The 23,553-nt window shown below is 44.7% G+C and overlaps 1 protein-coding gene across 1 annotated transcript in view; it reads right to left on the bottom strand.

The window, feature by feature from the left end:
* Nucleotides 1–2,609: 2,609 nt before the first annotated feature.
* FRS3 (fibroblast growth factor receptor substrate 3) overlaps nt 2,610–23,553 on the bottom strand; it is a 41,453-nt gene continuing 20,509 nt past the window's right edge. Inside the window, exon 6 of the mRNA XM_040421880.1 lies at nt 2,610–3,684. Within this exon, the coding sequence (XP_040277814.1) occupies nt 2,695–3,684 (990 nt within the window). The 3' untranslated portion in view covers nt 2,610–2,694. The remainder of the gene's footprint in view (nt 3,685–23,553) is intronic.

Below are 23,553 nucleotides of genomic sequence, written 5' to 3' on the forward strand. Positions count from 1 at the left end.
ACATTAACGTTTTGGAGTGGCCCAGCCAGAGTCCAGACTTGAATCCAATTGAGAATCTGTGGAGGGAGTTAAAGATCAGGATGATGGCAAGAAGACCCTCCAAACTGAAAGATTTGGAGCTCATTGCTAAAGAAGAATGGGCAAAAATACCTGTGGAGACATGCAAAAAGCTGGTCTGCAATTATAGGAAGCGTTTGATTGCTGTAATAGCCAATAAAGGCTTTTTTATTGATTATTGAGAAGGGTATGAATAATTTTGGACTAGACACTTTTTGCTCAAATGTAAATAAAAGCTGAGAAATGTTTTTTTTCCCACAATAATGCCTCTTGTACATCGTCTTATTATCTTTTGGGAGGCTCCTATGTCATTTCCCGTCAAAAAATTACTTGCTGGTTGAATAAAAGTAACTTTAAGTCACAATTTGCCTGGGGTATGAATAATTATGAGCAGCACTATATAGGCAACACAAGAAACATAATTTACAATAAGTGAGGTCACAGCTTATCTACTCCCTCCCTGTAAAATGACCTCTAGAAAACTCTCCCATGTGGCTGCTGTAAATAAACTCTCTAAATGCTGTTTATAATAACTGCCCCCCCAAAAAATAAAAAATGAAAAAATAAAATAAAAACTAACATCAGGAAATAAAAACATACCATTATCTGTTTTTTAAAAAAAAAACATATTCCCTGATATATTCCCTTTAGGTCTACAGTACTTCTTAGGATCTGGGACAACACTCATGGATCTTCTATATGAAAAAACAAAAGCAAGAAAAAAAAAAAAAAACAGAACTACTGACTCCAGTGTGAACAAGGCCTCTGAACATAAACAAGCTGCTCTGACACCAATGGGCCCATATCACTTTCCATTTTAAAAAACTTGATACATACAGAATAATTTTTTTTTAACAGTTCGGCAATTTGGTTTGGGTGCAAATACATAAACAATGTATTTTTTTGTGAACATATACTTTATCTTTAGGCATTTAGGTCACACGTATACATACTAGTAATATTTAGTTTAATATTAATTATTAATATGTAATATTATTAACCTTATAGTACTATGCTGCTTTAAGGTCCTACTCAGTTTTTGGGTTGCACAGAAATGTAATAACTTTCCCAACGAACTTTAAAGGGTTTCTATCACTTCATATCACATATTTAGGTGTCAGACACTAGCGATCCGCTAGTGTCTGCTCTAACAAACCATCCTAATATGATAGGTTTTGGGGCAGCCGTTTTGCTAAAATAACAACTTATATCGATATGCTAATGAGCCTCTAGGTGCTATGGGGGCGTCATTAGCACCTAGAGGCTCCGTCTACCTTCCTAAACTGTCGCCGCCCAGCGCGTCCCTCCAGCCCGCCCATCTCCTGCTGAATGCGATCCTCTCCGTGTGCGTCTCTGTTCTGCGCATGCGCAGTGAATGTCTGACCGCTTCCCTGCTCAGACATCTCCACTGCGCCTGTTCCTCGGAGCACTATGATGTCATCGGCGCAGGCGCAGTGGAGATGTCTGAGCAGGGAAGCGGTAAGACATTCACTGCGCATGCGCAGAACAGAGACGCACATGGAGAAGATCGCATTCAGCAGGAGATGGGCGGGCTGGAGGGACGCGCTGGGCGGCGACAGTTTAGGAAGGTAGACGGAGCCTCTAGGTGCTAATTACGCCCCCATAGCACCTAGAGGATCATTAGCATATCGATATAAGTTGTTATTTTAGCAAAACGGCTGCCCCAAAACCTATCATATTAGGATGGTTTGTTAGAGCAGACACTAGCGGATCGCTAGTGTCTGACACCTAAATATGTGATATGAAGTGATAGAAACCCTTTAAAATAGTAAAAAATAAATCTGCTAAAGGAGCCGGATTAAAGGAATGTTTGGGTGTTTTTAAATTTCATGGCACAGGTAGAAACATTTGGCACTTTTCATTCAAGTAAATGCATACAATATTGGACTTGTTCATTTTCCCTGTATTTAACTTTCAGTCTTTGAAATAACTTTCCCAAGTCCCTTAAATCCCTATATAAATGTATCTGTCTATAAGGCCAACCATATCTCAATATTAGCACCTAGACTCTGTGTAAAAAAAAAAAAAAAAAATGCAGTAAGAGGGGTATATATATATATTTTCTACTCTAACATGCTAGAGGTACCAGGTTCAAAACCAGTAATGCACATTGGTCAAGAAAAGTGACCTTAAGTATCTGCTCTGAAGCAGGACTAAACTCCATAGGACACAATAAGGCATGGAATGTTTATAAAAATAAATAGAAAAAAATAAGTTAAATTAATAAATTAATCTGCAATGAAAAATGTTATCTACAAAAGCAACAGTAAAAAAAAAAAATTAAATAAAAAATATATATATTACCATACAGCATTTAATCAATATGCCGGCAGAGGCTTTGCTGTGAGTAATGGGTTAACCAGGCCAAAAATACACACAAAAAAAAACCCATAGTATTCTCTGCAGCAGCCACTAATGTTTTGCATCCCATTCTGGAAAGATAGCTTTCACATTCTATGGAGTTTAATAAAGTTTGCACTGCAGAGGGCAAAGAAGTAGAAGATGCTAGAGTACAAGGAGGAGTCTAGTGTGGAAACGAAATATAAGCCAAGGTAACAGCTGTAGTGATGGCTTTTAGAAAAGATCAGAAGAAAATAGTGTTAGGACAAGCAGATCTTACAGAGGAAGGTCCGTGCTGTTATGTCGTGTTTTTCTCGAGGTACCATCATCTCGGGGCATAGCTCTCTGTAGGCTGGACATTGCAGCTGTCTTTTTAAGGTCAATGACAGCATATGAGTCTGCACGGCGCGCCATATGGTTTGGAGCAGGTGTACAGGTGATCTGAGGAATCTGCCTTCCTTTTCCTTCGTTCTTCCCCTCCAGCTCCACCTGGATATAGTTGAGTTGCCTCTGCTCTGTGCGTGGCCTTCTAAAGTCAAAGTTGAACACACTGGGTGGGCAGCTCCTTCGTGGTTGGCAGTCAGGTCGATGATGATGATGTCCACCACAAGCAGTGACGCTCTCTGCATTCATGTAGTTCTGCACAGGGTCATCATGGTATCCATTAAGAGATGGCGTCATGGCATCAGTTGAATCTTCTTCCTCTTCATCATCCTCCTCATCTTCATCCTGTTGCAAAGACTGACACTCCCAAACAGGAGGTAGGGGGGGTAAGTTTTCATAATGTAACATTGCCGTCCTGCGATGCGAACAGCCGCTGTATGGCAGCCCCTCAGATGACAACTTGAGATTCCTGCTTGTAGTACCCCTTCGCAGAGCAATACTTCCTGATGGTACCAAGCCATTGATATTTTCATAGGCACACTTGTGCGAACCCCACTGTTCCTTGCACTCATTATTGTTGTTATGAGGAGGCAAGTGGTCTCTCTCTCCAGCACAGATATGGCCTTGACAATCCCTATGGTGCCGGCAAAAGCCATCTCCCCTCAGAGGCAGTCGTCGGTAGGCTGGTGCTGGACCAAGTACAAATTTCACTTCACCAGGCTGCAGATAAACTTGTGGATTCCGCTCTTCCATGGAACAGCCAGGGCCAAGCATATGCCTTGGCGGATCATGGTACGGCGCATGCGCCTCAGGCAAAGAGTGCATGCAATGGCGACCACCCATTTCCTCTTCTCCACTGGCTGTATTCACATAGGTATGGGACTGAAAAAAAAAAAAAAAAAAGTTTTATCAGAAGGTTTCTAGGCTTAGGGTGCTGCCATACAGCACAGTTTTGATGCATTCAACTGCAGGCAGATACTGCATCAACAGACATGCATTCACAACACAGTTATAGAATTTATCCAGTTTGGCAGCCTATAGCAGAAATCATCTAAATTATTTTATTAAAGGGACTTTGTCATCTACATAACATGTTTTAAACTGATTACCGTATATAGCTCTGTAGGAGGCAGATACATAACACTGATGGTACGCGCCTTTAGTTTTTCAGAGTCTCCAAAGGGGCAAAAACAAAGTTTTAAAGATATGCAAATTACCTATGGCAAGTGCTCAGGGGTGGTGAGTGTGCTGCAAGTGCCCAGTGCTCCCTTCCTTACTTGTGCCTGACTCCTCCCCTCTGTATCGACTGACCAGCCCTGTATCCTTGCGGCGTAATTTTCATCTCCATTCATAATCCATCACCTGTGTGCTTCACCACTGGGCCTAGGCATGTGCAGTACATTGCCCACTGTGGGCAGAGGCATACAGATATGCAGTGGGCATGCACTGGTTAAGTAACTAGTAACCGCTTGGCCAAAACCTGGGACCCTCGCCGATCAGTTGTTTGCGAAGGCAGCAGCGCTCCTATGAGCACTACAGCCTTCTCTCTGCTTTTCCTAGGCCAGTGATGACAAGTTCATCGGTCATGTGGCCTTGGAACAGCTCAGCCTCATAGAAGTGAATGGGGCTGAGCTGCAGCTGCGATATCAAGCACAGCCACTATACAATGCACGGCGCTGTGCTTGGTAAGCCGAGAAAAGGCTGTGGCAATACGGTGAGCACCGCTACCTTGTCAAACAGTTGATCGTCAGGAGTCCCGGGTGTAGGACACCCACACAGATCAAATACTGAATGACCTATCGAGAGGATTTATTGACTTTAATTTAACCCTGTGCTGTGGACATATCAGTCACAGACTGCTGATTGATCACATTCAGCAATTGATACATGCATCACTGGATCTTACTGGCACTGCACAGTGTACACACAAGAATGCAGCAGAGTGCTATTGTAACAGAAGGCCATGGTCCTGCTGCAGCCAGTTTATCCCAACTACCGGTCTCTCAGCACCCTGCAAAGGGGATGTACGATGGCTACCATGTACAACGCATTCAGAAAGCCTTCCGATCCTTGCACTTTTTTCATATTTTGTTATGGTGTGGTCTTGTGCTAAAATCAAAAAAATTCTGTTTACACTCTCATTATGGGGTATTGAGTGCATGGGGATTTGTTTTATTTATTTTATTTTAGCAGAAGTTCCCAACATAACAAAATGTGAAAAAAAAAAAAATTAAAGGCTGACTTTCAGAATGCACTGCATTTCAAAGCATTATTTATGTGAACAAATGATTATAGCTTTAAGTCACTAAATGGGCTGATAAATACGGTTTAGGCTACTTTCACACTAGCGTTCGGAGCGGATCCGTCTGATGTTTCATCAGACGGATCTGCTCCGATAATGCAGACGTTTGCATCCGTTCAGAACGGATCCGTCTGCATTATTACTTAGAAAATTTTCTAAGTCTGAAAGTAGCCTGAGCGGATCCGTTCAGACTTTACATTGAAAGTCAATGGGGAATGGATCCGCTTGAAGATTGAGCCATATAGTGTCATCTTCAAGCGGATCCGTCCCCATTGACTTACATTGTAAGTCTGGACGGATCCGCTCGCCTCCGCACGGCCAGGCGGACACCCGAACGCTGCAAGCAGCGTTCAGGTGTCCGCTCACTGAGCGGAGCGGAGGCTGAGCGCTGGCAGGCGGATGCATTCTCAGTGGATCCGCCTCCACTGAGAATGCATTGGGGCCAGACGGATGCGTTCGGGGCTGCTCGTGAGCCCCTTCAAACGGTGCGCACGAGCGGACACCCGAACGCTAGTGTGAAAGTAGCCCTAAATGAATAAGTTTGAAAAAAAAATAATTCTAAAATGTTAAGGGTTTTAAAAAATACATGTATGGTATTGTTGTAGTCAATTACCCAGAGAATAAGGGAGCATTTACATGACTGTATGCATTTTGTGGTCCACAAATCGCAGATCCAAAAAATACGGATGTGGTCTGTGTGGCATCCGCATTTTGTTGTGGACCCACTGACTTAACGGGTCTGCATTCTTAGGCAAAGAATAGGACACGTTCTATCTTTTGCAGAATGGACAATACAGATGTGGACAGCGCAAGGATGCTGTCTGTACGCTGTCCACAGCCGTAAGCCTGACTATCAGTTAGGTGCGGATCCCTCTGGGGACCCTCTTCTATCTCCAGAAGAGCCCCCCAAAAGTAAAGGACAGCTCACCACACAAGCGTGGCCACTCTACATTCACTGCTATGGGAGTTTTTTAAATCTGAAAATAGCCAAGGCAGCGCTTGGCTATTCTTACCAGTCCAATAGTGGTGAATGAAGAAGTGACCATGCATGCACTGTGCACTCTCCATTCACCGCTATGGGACTTCCAAAAATAGCTAAGTGCCCTTGCTCTGCAATTTTCGGAACTCCCACTGGTGAATTAACAGCTCTTGGAGCTCAGTGAAGAAAAAGCAAAGTCAGGCCGGGGCTTAACACCTTATGGAATTACTACCGTAATTTTCGTTTCATATAAGCAAAATAGGGTCTGCACTACTCCTTTCATGCGTTGGTCACTGCACTCCAATGGTATGATGTAATTAAAGTGTTATCACAGAGCAGGCCAGCGATCCAGCTTCCCCAAGTGCCGTTTCCACACCACAGATTACACCACTAAGGAAGCTCCTGATGGGCCAAAACGTCCGGTGACCTATACGGTGGATAAACCTATTATATACATACAGTACAGACCAAAAGTTTGGACACACCTTCTCATTCAAAGAGTTTTCTTTATTTTCATGACTATGAAGGCATAAAAACTATGAATTAACACATGTGGAATTATATACATAACAAACAAGTGTGAAACAACTGAAAATATGTCATATTCTAGGTTCTTCAAAGTAGCCACCTTTTGCTTTGATTACTGCTTTGCACACTCTTGGCATTCTCTTGATGCACCTGGGGCGTAAAAACCCAAGAGCAGAATATAAAATCAGTGATACAGTCCTAACCTCAGTATCTGAGGAAAGGGATTTAGGGGGTCATTATTTCAGAAGACTTAAAGGTAGGCAGACAACATCATAGAGCAGCAGGAAATGCTAGCAGAATGCTTGGGTGTATAGGGAGAGGAATTACCAGTAGAAAGAGGGAGGTGCTCATGCCGCTCTACAGAGCACTAGTGAGACCTCATTTGGAGTATTGTGCGCAGTACTGGAGACCATATCTCCAGAAGGATATTGATACTTTGGAGAGAGTTCAGAGAAGAGCTACTAAACTGGTACATGGATTGCAGGATAAAACTTACCAGGAAAGATTAAAGGACCTTAACATGTATAGCTTGGCAGAAAGACGAGACAGAGGGGATATGATAGAAACTTTTAAATACATAAAGGGAATCAACAAGGTAAAAGAGGAGAGAATATTTAAAAGAAGAAAAACTGCTACAAGAGGACATAGTTTTAAATTAGAGGGGCAAAGGTTTAAAAGTAATAACAGGAAGTATTACTTTACTGAGAGAGTAGTGGATGCATGGAATAGCCTTCCTGCAGAAGTGGTAGCTGCAAATACAGTGGAGGAGTTTAAGCATGCATGGGATAGGCATAAGGCCATCCTTCATATAAGATAGGACCAGGGGCTATCCATAGTAATTAGTATATTGGGCAGACTAGATGGGCCAAATGGTTCTTATCTGCCGACACATTCTATGTTTCTATGAAAATAAAGAAAACTCTTTGAATGAGAAGGTGTGTCCAAACTTTTGGTCTGTACTGTATATGTCTGGATCAGAACTTTGGATGTTTTCTACATAATAAAGTAACACTTTAGGGTCCATTCACACGTCCGCAAAATGGGTCTGCATCCGGTGGGGACCCATTCATTTTCAATGGGGCCGGAATGTGCTGTCCGTACTTCCGGATCCGCACTTCCGTTCAGCAAAAAAATAGAACATGTCCTATTCTTGTCCGCAATTGCGGACAAGAAAAGGCATTTTCTATGAGAGTGCCGGCAATGTGCGGTCCACAAAATGCTGAACGCACATTGCCGGTGTTCATGTTCTGCGGATCCGCAAAACACATACGGGCGTGTAAATGGACCCTTAATTGCATCATACCATTGAAGTGCAGCAAATTTTCTTCAGCAATTTTCCTTTCATAAGTTTTTAAATTTACCATTCACCTAGACATACAAGAACTTATTTTTTGTGGGACAAGTTTTTTTTAATTTATTTATTTTTTAAATGGTACCAGTCAATGTACCATAGCTTGTATTGGAAAGTACGGAAAAAGCTATTCAGCTAGGGTTTTTTGTTTTTGTTTTCCAAAGTTCAATATGTGGTAAAAATGACATGACAACCTTAGAGTCGGTACTATTTACCAGTCTTTACAACATTACAACAAATTTGCAACAGTTTAAAAGAAAATTGCTCACATTTTTTTTCCCATTATTTTATTGCAAAATAGGCATATGAAATGTAGGTGCTTATGACACTTTAGAATCTATACTCTCACACACTACTGTGTATGGGAGTATGGATTCCTCTTTGACCGCACTGAGCGCTGTAGGCGCCGGAGCATCGCTACTTCTGCCTGTAATACAGCGGTTCTGCTAAACCCTACATAGCATATCTATGCTAGGCTTTAGTGCAGGCACAGGCAGGAGCAGCAATGTGCTATGCGAGCTCCTGCCTGCACACACTTGCTCCGCTAAAGCCTTCCATAGCACAAGGCATTAGCATAGGGGAGCTACTCCTGCCTGTGCCCGCTCTGCTAAAGCCTGGCATAAAGATGCTATACCAGGTTTTACAGGCATGAGTAGGGATGCTCTGGTCTATATAGCACTCTGTGTGGCCAAAGAGGAATACGTACGCCCATACACAGTGCCATTTGAGAGTATGGATACTGAAGCACAATAGGCACCTGAACCTCATGTGCCAATTTCGCAAGGAAATATAATATATATATATATATATATATATATATATATATATATATAAATATAAGACGAAAAGCGGACAGCACTCCAAGTAAAAAAGCAGTGAACACAGTGCATCATGGGGTATATATAGTCCAACCCCTATTACATCACAATAAAATCAATCAACATTTTATACAGAAATAAAGTGCAAATAGTGCATAAACAATTCATGAATACATACAACATGTGCACAACTCATGTGCGGACAACCCGCAACGACATTAAATCATGTGTACAGAAAGAGGCATAGAAAATATACCATAAGGTGCAATAGACAATAAACAGATACATATGTGCATCAATATCAATGTGGGAGGAGAGATGTAATGCAATGATACAGAGAGGGAGTGGTAACATACCCCATATGGTCCTCTGTGTCGCACACGCCAGTAGCCGCCGAATCCGGCGTTCGGGTCTACACACTGCGCAGGCGCCAAGTTGCGTCAAAGGCCCACGGCATGACGTCACCACGTGTCGCAGCGGGAGCATGCGCACCAAGGCTAGGCCACTCTGTCGGCCATTTTACAATAGGTAAAAGCCTCCTAATAGTGTGTGTGCGCATGTCCATGTAAATAATAGACAGGACAGCGCATCGCAGAGAATATTCCGCATTCTGTGGCATGGATATACTGGAGATAGGGGGGAGTCTGCATCTCGTTAGAGACACGGACCCTCAACCCATATGGGCATAATGTGACGGTGACCACGACGGAACTCGCCGTGCCGACCTACACAGAGTCTACCAAATCTCTCCAATAACCACCCCTAATCATAGACATACAATACAGAGGCTAATCTATAAAACAAATGCATATTTTGGCACAACTTGGGGATTAGCAGAGATACTGTCAATGATGTATAATAAACAAAGGCATGTGGACACAGTGTTCATAAACAGGGTACGTCCCACTTCTCAATTTCTCAGCATCCATCCCATCTGTGAAGATATAAAGAAAAGAGAATAAGAATAGTTAAATGGCTTATTCGTGTTCATAATACACTATATACATCCAGGAGTATGCCGTATGTCACATGCACGTACAATGTAGGGCAAACTGCTTATCTAGGAATACACCCCCGGATTATAATCCATATTGAGCCCATTTGGTTTCAGACAATTCAGAGAGTATGAATCCAGAAAAGCTCTTTCTTTTTTTAACATCAATACTCTATTGCCCCCACGTCTCGGCATGGGGACATGATCAATGGCCCAACATTTGAGATCCTTCTCTGAGTGTTTACAATCCGTGAAATGTTTAGGGACTGGAAGGTCCTGTCTTTTTTTACGTATCGTGTATCTGTGGTTGTTTAACCGTGTCTTTAGGTCAGTGGACGTTTCCCCCACATATAACAACCTGCATGGACAGGTCAAAACGTAAATAACAAAGTTAGAGTTACATGTGAGGTGAAAACGAATCGAGTACGATACTCCTGTTGTAGGGTGGACAAATGCTCTACCCTTACCCATAAATTTGCAATTAACGAAACATAGGCAGGGGAAACTTCCCTTGCCATGTGTGGTCAAAGAGGTTTGTATCAATATAGACTTAGAACCAATGTCTGCTTTGACTAATTGATCACGTAAGTTTCTAGATCTGCAATATGAAAATAGTGGAAGAGATCTAAATTCATGGATCTCACCAAGGCATCCTCCCAGAATCCCCCAATGTCGTTTGATAATACAGTTGATATCCTCACTCTGTTCAGTATATTTGGAGATAAAGGGAATCCTGGTCTGAGACCTATTGGACACCCTCCTCTCCAAAGTGCTGCTCCTATCCAGATCATGGACCCTGGTTATATGGGAATCAAGTAACTGGGAGGGGTATCCCCTTTTCTGGATATTTTTTGCCATGATGTTTAGAGATTGATCCACCATTTCTGGTTCAGAAACTATTCGTTTGACCCTAAGTAATTGCGAAAAGGGTAAATGCTTAATCATATTGCGTGGATGACCACTGTTGAAACATAAGAGGGTGTTTTTGTCTGTGGGCTTAGTATACAATTGTGTATGTAGCTTGCCCTCATAGAACTTAACTGTAGTGTCCAGAAACTGTAATTCAGTCTCTGAATGAACCAAAGTGAACTGTAGATCTTTATTGACACTATTCAAAAATGTATGGAATTCAATCAACTGAACAACACTGCCGGGCCATATGAGGAAGATGTCGTCGATGTATCTCCACCACCGCAGCAAATGGCTGCGGTGGTGGGACGCATAGATGACATCAACCTCAAAGCACCTCATGAAGATGTTAGCGTAAGTCGGTGCTACATTGGACCCCATCGCCACGCCTCGTTTTTGCTGGAAAAATGTATCCTGAAACAGGAAATAATTGTATCTCAGAATTATCTGCAATAAGTCGATAATAAACGTCTTGGCAGATGTAGTATAGGATGAAAGCATACGTTCAATTGCGCCTATACCCAAATTATGGTCAATTGAGGTATATAAAGACGTAACGTCAAAGGATGCCAAGTGGACCTCATGAACACCAGTTAGTTCAATCACATTCAACTTGCAAAGGAAGTCAGTCGTATCCTGTATATACGACTCAGCCCCCATTGCAAAGTTGCGTAGAACCTTATCAAGAAACATTGCAATGCTACTAAAAATAGAGTCCAAACCGGACACAATTGGGCGTCCGGGAGGGTCACTAAGAGATTTGTGCACTTTAGGGAGTATATGTAAAACCGGCGTGACCGGATGGTCAACGGTAAGAAATTCACACAAATCATCATCTATAGTGCCCCGCCATATACGCATCAGCCAGACATCTCTTGATAAGTTTTGCTATATCAAATTTAGGGTCAGCCTGAAGAACAGAATAAACATCTGTATCATCAAGCTGACGTTTGACCTCAGCCACATATTTGTTGGTGTCCATGATGACCACTGCGCCTCCCTTGTCGGAAGGTTTAACTGTCAATGAGGGATCACTTCTCGGTTGATCCAGTGCCTCAATCTCCAAGCTGGAAAGGTTTGGATGTTTGAGAGCACTGTTGTTACATTTCGACTTGTATATTGCTATATCCGATTTCACAGCAGTGATAAATGCATCTACAGAGAGCTCATTGACATATGGGGTAAAGTGACTTTTCAAGGACAGATCGAGGTGTCTCAAGGAGAACTCGCTAGCCTGAGGTGCCGCGATCTGAGTCTTGTTTTTGAACCAAACTTTGAGCTTGATTCTGCGGAAAAATGCACCTAGATCGGCATCCAAATCAAACCAATTTGAGGAAGACATTGGACAAAAAGAAAGTACTCTATTTAGAACACTCACTTGAGCTGGGGTGAGTATCCTGGATGACAGGTTGATCACCGTCACTTCCTCTTGCTCGTCTTTGGTTTGTTGGTCCTAAGTCTATATTGACACAAACCTCTTTGACCACACATGGCAAGGGAAGTTTCCCCTGCCTATGTTGCGTTAATTGCAAATTTATGGGTAAGGGTAGAGCATTTGTCCACCCTACAACAGGTGTATCGTACTCGATTCGTTTTCACCTCACATGTAACTCTAACTTTGTTATCTACGTTTTGACCTGTCCATGCAGGTTGTTATATGTGGGGGAAACGTCCACTGACCTAAAGACACGGTTAAACAACCACAGATACACGATACGTAAAAAAAGACAGGACCTTCCAGTCCCTAAACATTTCACGGATTGTAAACACTCAGAGAAGGATCTCAAATGTTGGGCCATTGATCATGTCCCCATGCCGAGATGTGGGGGCAATAGAGTATTGATATTAAAAAAGAAAGAGCTTTTCTGGATTCATACTCTGAATTGTCTGAAACCAAATGGGCTCAATATGGATTATAATCCGGGGATGTATTCCTAGATAAGCAGTTTGCCCTACATTGTACGTGCATGTGACATACGGCATACTCCTGGATGTATATAGTGTATTATGAACACGAATAAGCCATTTAACTATTCTTATTCTCTTTTCTTTATATCTTCACAGATGGGATGGATGCTGAGAAATTGAGAAGTGGGACGTACCCTGTTTATGAACACTGTGTTCACATGCCTTTGTTTATTATACATCATTGACAGTATCTCTGCTAATCCCCAAGTTGTGCCAAAATATGCATTTGTTTTATAGATTAGCCTCTGTATTGTATGTCTATGATTAGGGGTGGTTATTGGAGAGATTTAGTGGACTCTGTGTAGGTCGGCACGGCGAGTTCCGTCGTGGTCACCGTCACATTATGCCCATATGGGTTGAGGGTCCGTGTCTCTAACGAGATGCAGACTCCCCCCTGTCTCCAGTATATCCATGCCACAGAACGCCGAATATTCTCCGCGATGCGCTGTCCTGTCTATTATTTACATGGACATGCGCACACACACTATTAGGCTACATTCACACGTCCGTATTTTTCTACATCCCGATTTTCGGTCCGTTTTTTGCGGATCCGTCGTTCCTGAAAATGTTTCCGTATGTCATCCGTTTTTTGGGGATCCCCAAAAAACGTAAACATGTAAAAAAAATAAATCCGACAGTATATTCTAACACAGAGGCGTTCCCATGGTGATGGGGACGCTTCTAGTTAGAATATACTGAGAACGGTGTACATGACTGCCCCCTGCTGCCTGGCAGCACCCGATCTCTTACAGGGGGCTGTGATCCGCACAATTATTGTGCGAATCATAGCCCCCTGTGAGAGATCAGGTGCTGCCAGGCAGGAGGGGGCAGACCCCCCTCCCTCCCCTGTATTAAATGTGACTAGTGCGGCCCCCCCCTCTATATTCATTGGTGGCCAGTGCGGATGTGACCAGTGCGGCCTCACCTCTCCCCCCCCCATCATTGGTTGCCAGTGCGGATTCCCAGTATTAATAAATGTGCCCAGTGCGGTCTCACCTCTCCCCCCCCCCCCCCCCCCCATCATTGGTGGCAGTGCGGATTCCCAGTATTAATAAATGTGCCTAGTGCGGTCTCACCTCTCCCCCCCCCCCCCCATCATTGGTGGCAGTGCGGATTCCCAGTATTAATAAATGTGCCCAGTGCGGTCTCACCTCTCCCCCCCCCATCATTGGTGGCAGTGCGGATTCCCAGTATTAATAAATGTGCCCAGTGCGGTCTCACCTCTCTCCCCCCCCATCATTGGTGGCCAGTGCGGATTCCCAGTATTAATAAATATGCCCAGTGCCGTCTCACCTCTTCCACCCCCCCCCCCCCCCTTCATCATTGGTGGCAGCGGAGAGTTCCGATCGGAGTCCCAGTTTAAATCGCTGGGGCTCCGATCGGTTACCATGGCAGCCAAGACGCTATTGCAGTCTTGGCTGCCATGGTTACTTAGCAATAAATACAAGCATAATACTTACCTACGACTGCGAGTTGTGATGTCTGACCGGCCGGGAGCTCCTCCTACTTGTAAGTGAAAGGTCTGTGCGGCGCATTGCTCTTTTAGCACAGACCTGTCACTTACCAGTAGGAGGAGCTCCCGGCCGGAGCGTCTTGGCTGCCATGGTAACCGATCGGAGCCCCAGCGATTTAAACTGGGACTCCGGTCGGAACTCTCCGCTGCCACCAATGATGGGAGGGGGGGAAGAGGTGAGGCCGCACTGGGCACATTTATTAATACTGGGAATCCGCACTGGCCACCAATGATGGGGGGGGGGGGGGGAGAGAGAGGTGAGGCCGCACTGGGCACATTTATTAATACTGGGAATCCGCACTGGCCATCAATGATGGGGGGGGGGGGGGAGAGGTGAGGCCGCACTGGGCACATTTAATACTGGGGAGGGAGGGGGGTCTGCCCCCTGCTGCCTGGCAGCACCTGAGGGGTTAATTGTGCAGATCACAGCCCCCTGTAAGAGATCGGGTGCTGCCAGGCAGCAGGGGGCAGTCATGTACACCGTTCTCAGTATATTCTAACTAGAAGCGTCCCCATCACCATGGGAACGCCTCTGTGTTAGAATATACTGTCGGATCTGAGTTTTTCACAAAGTGAAAAATCTGATCTGTAGAACACTTACTGGGAATCCGCACTGCCGCACTGGCCACCAATGAATATAGAGGGAGGGGGGCCGCACTGGTCACATTTAATACTGGGGAGGAAGCCTAATTTGCAGAAACGGAATCCGCATAAAACGGATGACATACGTAATGACATACGAATGTCTTCCGTTTTTTGCGGATCCATTGACTTTGTATTGGTCCAGGATGCGATTTTTGCGGAAAAAAATAGGACATGTTTTATATTTTTTCGGACATGCGGAACGGAACAACGGAAACGGACAGCACACATTGTGCTGTCCGATTTTTTCCAGGACCCATTGAAAATGAATGGGTCCAGATCTGTTCCTGAAAAAACGGAACAGATCAGGAAAGAAAAAACGGACGTGTGAATGGACCCTTAGGAGGCTTTTACCTATTGTAAAATGGCCAACAGAGTGGCCTAGCCTTGGTGCGCATGCTCCCGCTGCGACACGTGGTGACGTCATGCCGTGGGCCTTTGACGCAACTTGGCGCCTGCGCAGTGTGTAGACCCGAACGCCGGATTCGGCGGCTACTGGCGTGTGCGACACAGAGGACCATATGGGGTATGTTACCACTCCCTCTCTGTATCATTGCATTACATCTCTCCTCCCACATTGATATTGATGCACATATGTATCTGTTTATTGTCTATTGCACCTTATGGTATATTTTCTATGCCTCTTTCTGTACACATGATTTAATGTCGTTGCGGGTTGTCCGCACATGAGTTGTGCACATGTTGTATGTATTCATGAATTGTTTATGCATTATTTGCACTTTATTTCTGTATAAAATGTTGATTGATTTTATTGTGATGTAATAGGGGTTGGACTATATATACCCCATGATGCACTGTGTTCACTGCTTTTTTACTTGGAGTGCTGTCCGCTTTTCGTCTTTATCTATACGGGGTAAGCAGCTATATCCCTGGACTTAGCACCCGCCAGCATCTGTTTTTCCAGTGCCGCCAGTAGAAAAAAACACCGGCAGCACCATCCAAAAAGAAAAAAAGGAAAGTAGGAGGGTGCAAGGTCCAAGTATGGCAATAGGTGCTTACCCACTTGTATAGAACAAAAATCGGACTGCACTCCAGAAGACTCTTCAATAAGTCAATGTGTTTTTATTCACCCATGAAGTGGCAAAGAGCGACGTTTCGGCTCATACATGAGCCTTTCTCAAGCATGAGAAAGGCTCATGTATGAACCGAAACGTCGCTCTTTGCCACTTCATGGGTGAATAAAAACACATTGACTTACTGAAGAGTCTTCTGGAGTGCAGTCCGATTTTTGTATTATATATATATATATATATATATATATATACACACACACACACACAGTGGATATAAAACGTCTACACGCCCCTGTTAAAATGTCAGGTTTCTGTGATGTAAAAAAAGATAAATCATTTCAGAACTTTTTCCACCTTTAATGTGACCTATAAACTGTACCACTCAAATGAAAAACAAACTGAAATCTTTTAGGTAGAGGGAAGAAAAAATATAAAAATAAAATAATATGGTTGCATAAGTGTAAACACCCTTAAACTAATACTTTGTTGAAGCACCTTTTGATTTTATTACAGCACTCAGTCTTTTTGGGTATGAGTCTATCAGCATGGCACATTTTGACTTGGCAAGATATGCCCACTCTTCTTTGCAAAAACACTCCAAATCTGTCAGATTGCGAGGGCATCTCCTTTGCACAGCCCTCTTCAGATCACCCCACAGATTTTCAATCGGATTCAGGTCTGGGCTCTGGCTGGGCCATTCCAAAACTTTAATCTTCTTCTGGTGAAGCCATTCCTTTGTTGATTTGGATGTATGCTTTGGGTCGTTGTCATGCTAAAAGATGAAGTTCCTCTTCATGTTCAGCTTTCTAGCAGAAGCCTGAAGGTTTTGTGCCAATATTGACTGGTATTTGGAACTGTTCATAATTCCCTCTAGCTTAACTAAGGCCCTTGTTCCAGCTGAAGAAAAAAAGCCCCAAAGCATGATGCTGCCACCACCATGCTTCACTGTGGGTATGGTGTTCTTTTGGTGATGTGCAGTGTTGTTTTTCTGCCAAACATATATTTTGGAATTATGGCCAGAAAGTTCTCCCACATGCTTTTGGGAGACTTCAGATGTGTTTTTGCTAAATATAGCCTGGCTTGGATGTTTTTCTTTGTAAGAAAAGGCTTTCGTCTTGCCACTCTACCCCATAGCCCAGACATATGAAGAATATGGGAGATTGCTGTCACATGTACCACACAGCCAGTACTTGCCAGATATTCCTGCAGCTCCTTTAAAGTTGCTGTAGGCCTCTTGGTAGCCTCCCAGACCAGTTTTCTTCTTGTCTTTTCATCAATTTTGGAGGGACGTCCAGTTCTTGGTAATGTCACTGCTGTTCCATATTTTCTCCACTTGATGATTACTGTCTTCACTGTGTTCCATGGTATATCTAATACCTTGGAAATTCTTTTGTACCCTTCTCCTGACTGATACCTTTTAACAATGAGATCCCTCTGATGCTTTGGAAGCTCTCTGTGGACCATGGCTTTTGCTGTGGAATGCGACTAAGAAAATTTCAGGAAAGACCAACTAGAGCAGCTGAACTTTATTTGGGGTTAATCAGAGGCACTTTAAATGATGGCAGGTGTATGCTGACTCCTAGTTAACATGATTTTGAATGTGATTAATTAATTCTAAACACAGCTACATCCCCAGTTATCCCCACAGTTATGCAACCACATTATTTTTGTTAATTTTTTTGTTTTCTTGACCTAACTTTTTTTTTTATTTCCACTGTATGTATGTATATATGTATGTGTATATATATATATATATATATATATATATATATATATATATATATATATACATACATATATATACATACATACATACATACACACACATATACACACACTGCTCAAAAAAATAAAGGGAACACAAAAATAACACATCCTAGATCTGAATTAATTAAATATTCTTCTGAAATACTTTGTTCTTTACATAGTTGAATGTGCCGACTACAAAATCACAAAAATTAAAAAATGGAAATCAAAATTTTCAACCCATGGAGGTCTGGATTTGGAGTCACACTCAAAATTAAAGTGGAAAAACACACTACAGGCTGATCCAACTTTGATGTAATGTCCTTATCCCCTTAAGGACTCAGCTCTATTTCACCTTAAAGGGGTTATGCGAGTTAATAAAAAAAAAAAACTCTTAAAACCCATCAGAATATACATATCATTTGGTTAAGCTAGATTTCATCAAGTTAAAACCCATATGTACACCTTTTCATGGTTCTGTCATTGCTTTGTTTACATGCTGAAGTACATGCTGAGGGGGCGTATAACAACAAAGCCTGAGCTCTGCTTCATGAATATTTGTGGGCGTGAACAATCTGACCTTCCCCTCACCCTGCTCTGCACATCCTAACTTTGCATAAACCAGTCACATGATCATCTCCTAGCTCACACAGACAGATCATGCTGTCACATTGCAGAAACACAGGCTCTATGTATCTAAGCTCTATGGCAGCTCTGTGTATCTAAGCTCTATGGCAGCTCTGTGTATCTAATCTCTATGGCAGCTCTGTGTATCTAAGCTCTATGGCAGCTCTGTGTATCTAAGCTCTATGGCAGCTCTGTGTATCTAAGCTCTATGGCAGCTCTGTGTATCTAAGCTCTATGGCAGCTCTGTGTATCTAAGCTCTATGGCAGCTCTGTGTATCTAAGCTCTATGGCAGCTCTGTGTATCTAAGCTCTATGGCAGCTCTGTGTATCTAAGCTCTATGGCAGCTCTGTGTATCTAAGCTCTATGGCAGCTCTGTGTATCTAAGCTCTATGGCAGCTCTGTGTATCTAAGCTCTATGGCAGCTCTGTGTATCTAAGCTCTATGGCAGCTCTGTGTATCTAAGCTCTATGGCAGCTCTGTGTATCTAAGCTCTATGGCAGCTCTGTGTATCTAAGCTCTATGGCAGCTCTGTGTATCTAAGCTCTATGGCAGCTCTGTGTATCTAAGCTCTATGGCAGCTCTGTGTATCTAAGCTCTATGGCAGCTCTGTGTATCTAAGCTCTATGGCAGCTCTGTGTATCTAAGCTCTATGGCAGCTCTGTGTATCTAAGCTCTATGGCAGCTCTGTGTATCTAAGCTCTATGGCAGCTCTGTGTATCTAAGCTCTATGGCAGCTCTATGTATCTAATCTATATGGCGGCTCTATGTATCTAAGCTCTATGGCAGCTCTGTGTATCTAAGCTCTATGGCAGCTCTGTGTATCTAAGCTCTATGGCAGCTCTGTGTATCTAAGCTCTATGGCGGCTCTGTGTATCTAAGCTCTGAGGCAGCTCTGTGTATCTAAGCTCTGAGGCAGCTCTGTGTATGTATCTAATATAGCTTAGATAGATATAGGGGTGATATATGACACCTATATCTATCTAAGCTATATTACAGCCATATCTATGTTGACTATATACTATGTAGTCACTGTCCCCCTCCCCGCTATACACAATGCAGTGTCCCCCACCCCTCCATACACACAATGCAGTGTCCCCCACCCCTCCATACACACAATTCACCCAATGCAGTGTCCCCCACCCCCACCCCATACACCCAATGCAGTGTCCCACACCCCTCCATACACACAATGCAGTGTCCCCCACCCCTCCATACACAGAATGCAGTGTCCCCCACCCCTCCATACACACAATACACACAATGCAGTGTCCCCCACCCCTCCATACACACAATACAGTGTCCCCCACCCCTCCATACACACAATACACACAATGCAGTGTCCCCCTCCCCCACACCATAAACCCAATACACACAATGCAGTGTCCCCCACCCCTCCATACACACAATGCAGTGTCCCCCACCCCTCCATACACACAATACACACAATGCAGTGTCCCCCTCCCCCACCCCATACACACAATGCAGTGTCCCCCACCCCTCCATACACACAATGCAGTCTCCCCCACCCCTCCATACACACAATACACACAATGCAGTGTCCCCCACCCCTCCATACACACAATGCAGTGTCCCCCACCCCTCCATACACACAATGCAGTGTCCCCCACCCCTCCATACACACAATGCAGTGTCCCCCACCCCTCCATACATACAATGCAGTGTCCCCCACCCCTCCATACACACAATGCAGTCTCCCCCACCTTCCTCTCCCCGGGAAACCTAAGAGCCCAGGCAGAAGCACATGTCTTTACTCTCCGGTATAAACTGCAGGGAGGGCGGGTCTTCCATCTGATTGGCTGTCCTGACTTGCCTTCTCCCTTTTATTGGCTGAGCTGTCCTTTATTCCTGCTCTTGGATCACAGCAATACAGCGACTGGCAGCACCTGGGTAACCCTTTCCTTATCAGAGCTCTCCTGTACACTCTTTCAGTGCAACACAGGAGCTTCTGTTTTGCACAGTAATGACAGCCCTGCTGCTCTATTGATATGCTAATGAGATCGCGGCAGCCAGATACAGGAGAGAGGGGCCGGGCACCAAAGGCTCTGACGTCACGACACAGAAGAGTCTAGATTACTGACTACAGGTGGGACTTGCACAATTGGCCTACAACTAGTGGGGTGAGGGCAGATCTGACCTTTCTGGTCCAAAGGGAGTGGGAACTGGAGCAAGATTATCAACAGTTGTTTCGCTCCATTCAAGCCCAGCGCAAGATACAAGACAGTTGGATACCAGGCCCAGACCTGCAGCCCTACCCCTGGCAAGTCACAGCTGAGATATCCCCTACTTCCTCACCAACTGTGGAGGTAGGGGACTTCATAGACTGGTACTGGGAGGAACCCCAGTCGGCAGGTGCAGATGGGACCGCAGTCTCTGCACCAGGCCTACCAGGATGCTGGACGGCCAGTACGGATCCCCCACCAACCCTGCAGGAATGCCAGGAGGAGGAGGTAAACGATCCCTCCTCTCCACAGCTGATCCGCAACAAGGGCCTGGGGGCAGGATTCCCTGACCCCATCCCAGTGGAAGAGCTGGCATCTGGGCAGAGCGCAGTCGGCCTCTGCCCTCCCCTATCCTCTTCTCCAGAGCCGGACTTCCCACAGGCTACCCCAGCGGAAGAGCTGGCATCTGGGCAGAGCGCAGTCGGCCTCTGCCCTCCCCTATCCTCTTCTCCAGAGCCGGACTTCCCACAGGCTACCCCAGCAGAAGAGCTGGCATCTGGGCAGTGCGCAGTCGGGCTCTGCCCTCCCCTATCCTCGTGTCCAGAGGCTGACTCCCCACTGGCTACCCCAGCGGAAGAGCTGGCATCGGGGCAGAGCGCAGTCGGCCTCTGCCCACCAAGTACCTACAGCTCCAAGGTAGAGAACCACAAGGAAGCAAGGAGTCGCAGATGCCCACTCAACAGCTGGGGACATACAGAACAGAGCCAGGGCCCAAAATTCAACAGGTCCAGTATTGGGTTGCGGTTGGACTGCCAGACTAACTCAGGTACTGACCGTGAGGTCAGGTATCTGGTTAGTCTTCCCTGGGAGGGGGAGATGTGTGGCGAAACCAACCTCGCCACTGGATTTTGGAGGGGCCTGGCTACTAGCCTCTTGCCCCAGGATTATGGGCCCTCTCATCAGCCAGGCCTCATTTGTTCACAAAGGACTTGGACTAACTTGAACTCTCACCCCCACGAATTAGACCAGGGTTCAAGTTAGTCCATTACGTTTGGTAATTGTATTTTGTGGATTGCGTCTCAGACAATGCTCATTGTATTTTGTTTATTGCGTTACAGACAGAGGGAAGGGGATTTTGTGTACAATTGCTGGGGAGGTTTGAATACTGTAAATGCATGTGATTGGCTGTTTTTACAAAACCCTGTGGGTGGTGGCCTTGTTGGAAGATGTGTATAAAATGCTTGTGTGTTAGAATAAAGTGGTTCCTTTTATACCTTCATGAAGCTTTGGCTCATGTTTGGGGAATGCGATAACTACACTCTTGGAGATTGCTATATCACAATACTCCCCTGAGTATAAGCTCTTGTGAGAGCTTGTTCATGGTTCCTGCTCTCTGGATGTAGGAGAGGTTCACCCACTGGAAGCTGAAGCCCAGTCTTGGGTCCAGCGTGGGTGGAGGACGGTGAGACCCCAACCAAGCTGCTGCGGTTCGTGGGGTCTGCAGTGCGTACGGTGTCAAGTGGAGTGCTTGGAGTCCTCGGGAAGCACTAGGAGCATATATCGACGGAGGTACCCGGTCGGGGTGCTAGGCGTTCCGTTACAGGGGGTGATCAATGACAGGGGGGTGATCACCCCATATAGACTCCCTGATCACCCCCCTGTCATTGATCACCCCCCTGTAAGGCTCCATTCAGACGTCCGTATGTTTTTTACGGATCCACGGATACATGGATCGGATCCGCAAAACACATACGGACATCTGAATGGAACCTTACAGGGGGGTGATCACCCCATATAGACTCCCTGATCACCCCCCTGTAAGGCTCCATTCAGACGTCCGTATGTGTTTTGCGGATACGATCCATATATCCGTGGATCTGTAAAAAAACATACGGACGTCTGAATGGAGCCTTACAGGGGGGTGATCAATGACAGGGGGGTGATCACCCCATATAGACTCCCTGATCACCCTCCTGTCATTGATCACCCCCCTGTAAGGCTCCATTCAGACGTCCGTATGTGTTTTGCGGATCCGATCCATGTATCCTTGGATCTGTAAAAAACATACGGACGTCTGAATGGAGCCTTACAGGGGGGTGATCAATGACAGGGGGGTGATCACCCCATATAGACTCCCTGATCACCCCCCTGTCATTGATCACCCCCCTGTAAGGCTCCATTCAGACATTTTTTTTGGCCCAAGTTAGCGGAAATTTATGAATTTTTTCTTACAAAGTCTCATATTCCACTAACTTGTGTCAAAAAATAAAATCTCACATGAACTCACCATACCCCTCACGGAATCCAAATGCGTAACATTTTTTAGACATTTATATTCCAGACTTCTTCTCACGCTTTAGGGCCCCTAGAATGCCAGGGCAGTATAAATACCCCACATGTGACCCCATTTCGGAAAGAAGACACTCCAAGGTATTCCGTGAGGAGCATATTGAGTCCATGAAAGATTGAAATTTTTGTCCCAAGTTAGCGGAAAGGGAGACTTTGTGAGAAAAAACAAAAAAAAAATCAATTTCCGCTAACTTGTGCCAAAAAAAAATAATTTCTATGAACTCGCCATGCCCCTCATTGAATACCTTGGGGTGTCTTCTTTCCAAAATGGGGTCACATGTGGGGTATTTATACTGCCCTGGCATTTTAGGGGCCCTAAAGCGTGAGAAGAAGTCTGGGATCCAAATGTCTAAAAATGCCCTCATAAAGGGAATGTGGGCCCCTTTGCGCATCTAGGCTGCAAAAAAGTGTCACACATCTGGTATCTCCGTACTCAGGAGAAGTTGGGCAATGTGTTTTGGGGTGTCATTTTACATATACCCATGCTGGGTGAGATAAATATCTTGGTCAAATGCCAACTTTGTATAAAAAAAATGGGAAAAGTTGTCTTTTGCCAAGATATTTCTCTCACCCAGCATGGGTATATGTAAAATGACACCACAAAAAACATTGCCCAACTTCTCCTGAGTACGGCAATACCACATGTGTGACACTTTTTTGCAGCCTAGGTAGGCAAAGGGGCCCACATTCCAAAGAGCACCTTTCGGATTTCACCGGCCATTTTTTTACACATTTTGATATCAAACTACTTCTCACGCATTTGGGCCCCTAAAATGCCAGGGCAGTATAACTACCCCACAAGTGACCCCA

The sequence above is a fragment of the Bufo bufo genome, chromosome 3 (assembly GCF_905171765.1).
Source record: "Bufo bufo chromosome 3, aBufBuf1.1, whole genome shotgun sequence".
NCBI classification, from domain to species: domain Eukaryota; kingdom Metazoa; phylum Chordata; class Amphibia; order Anura; family Bufonidae; genus Bufo; species Bufo bufo.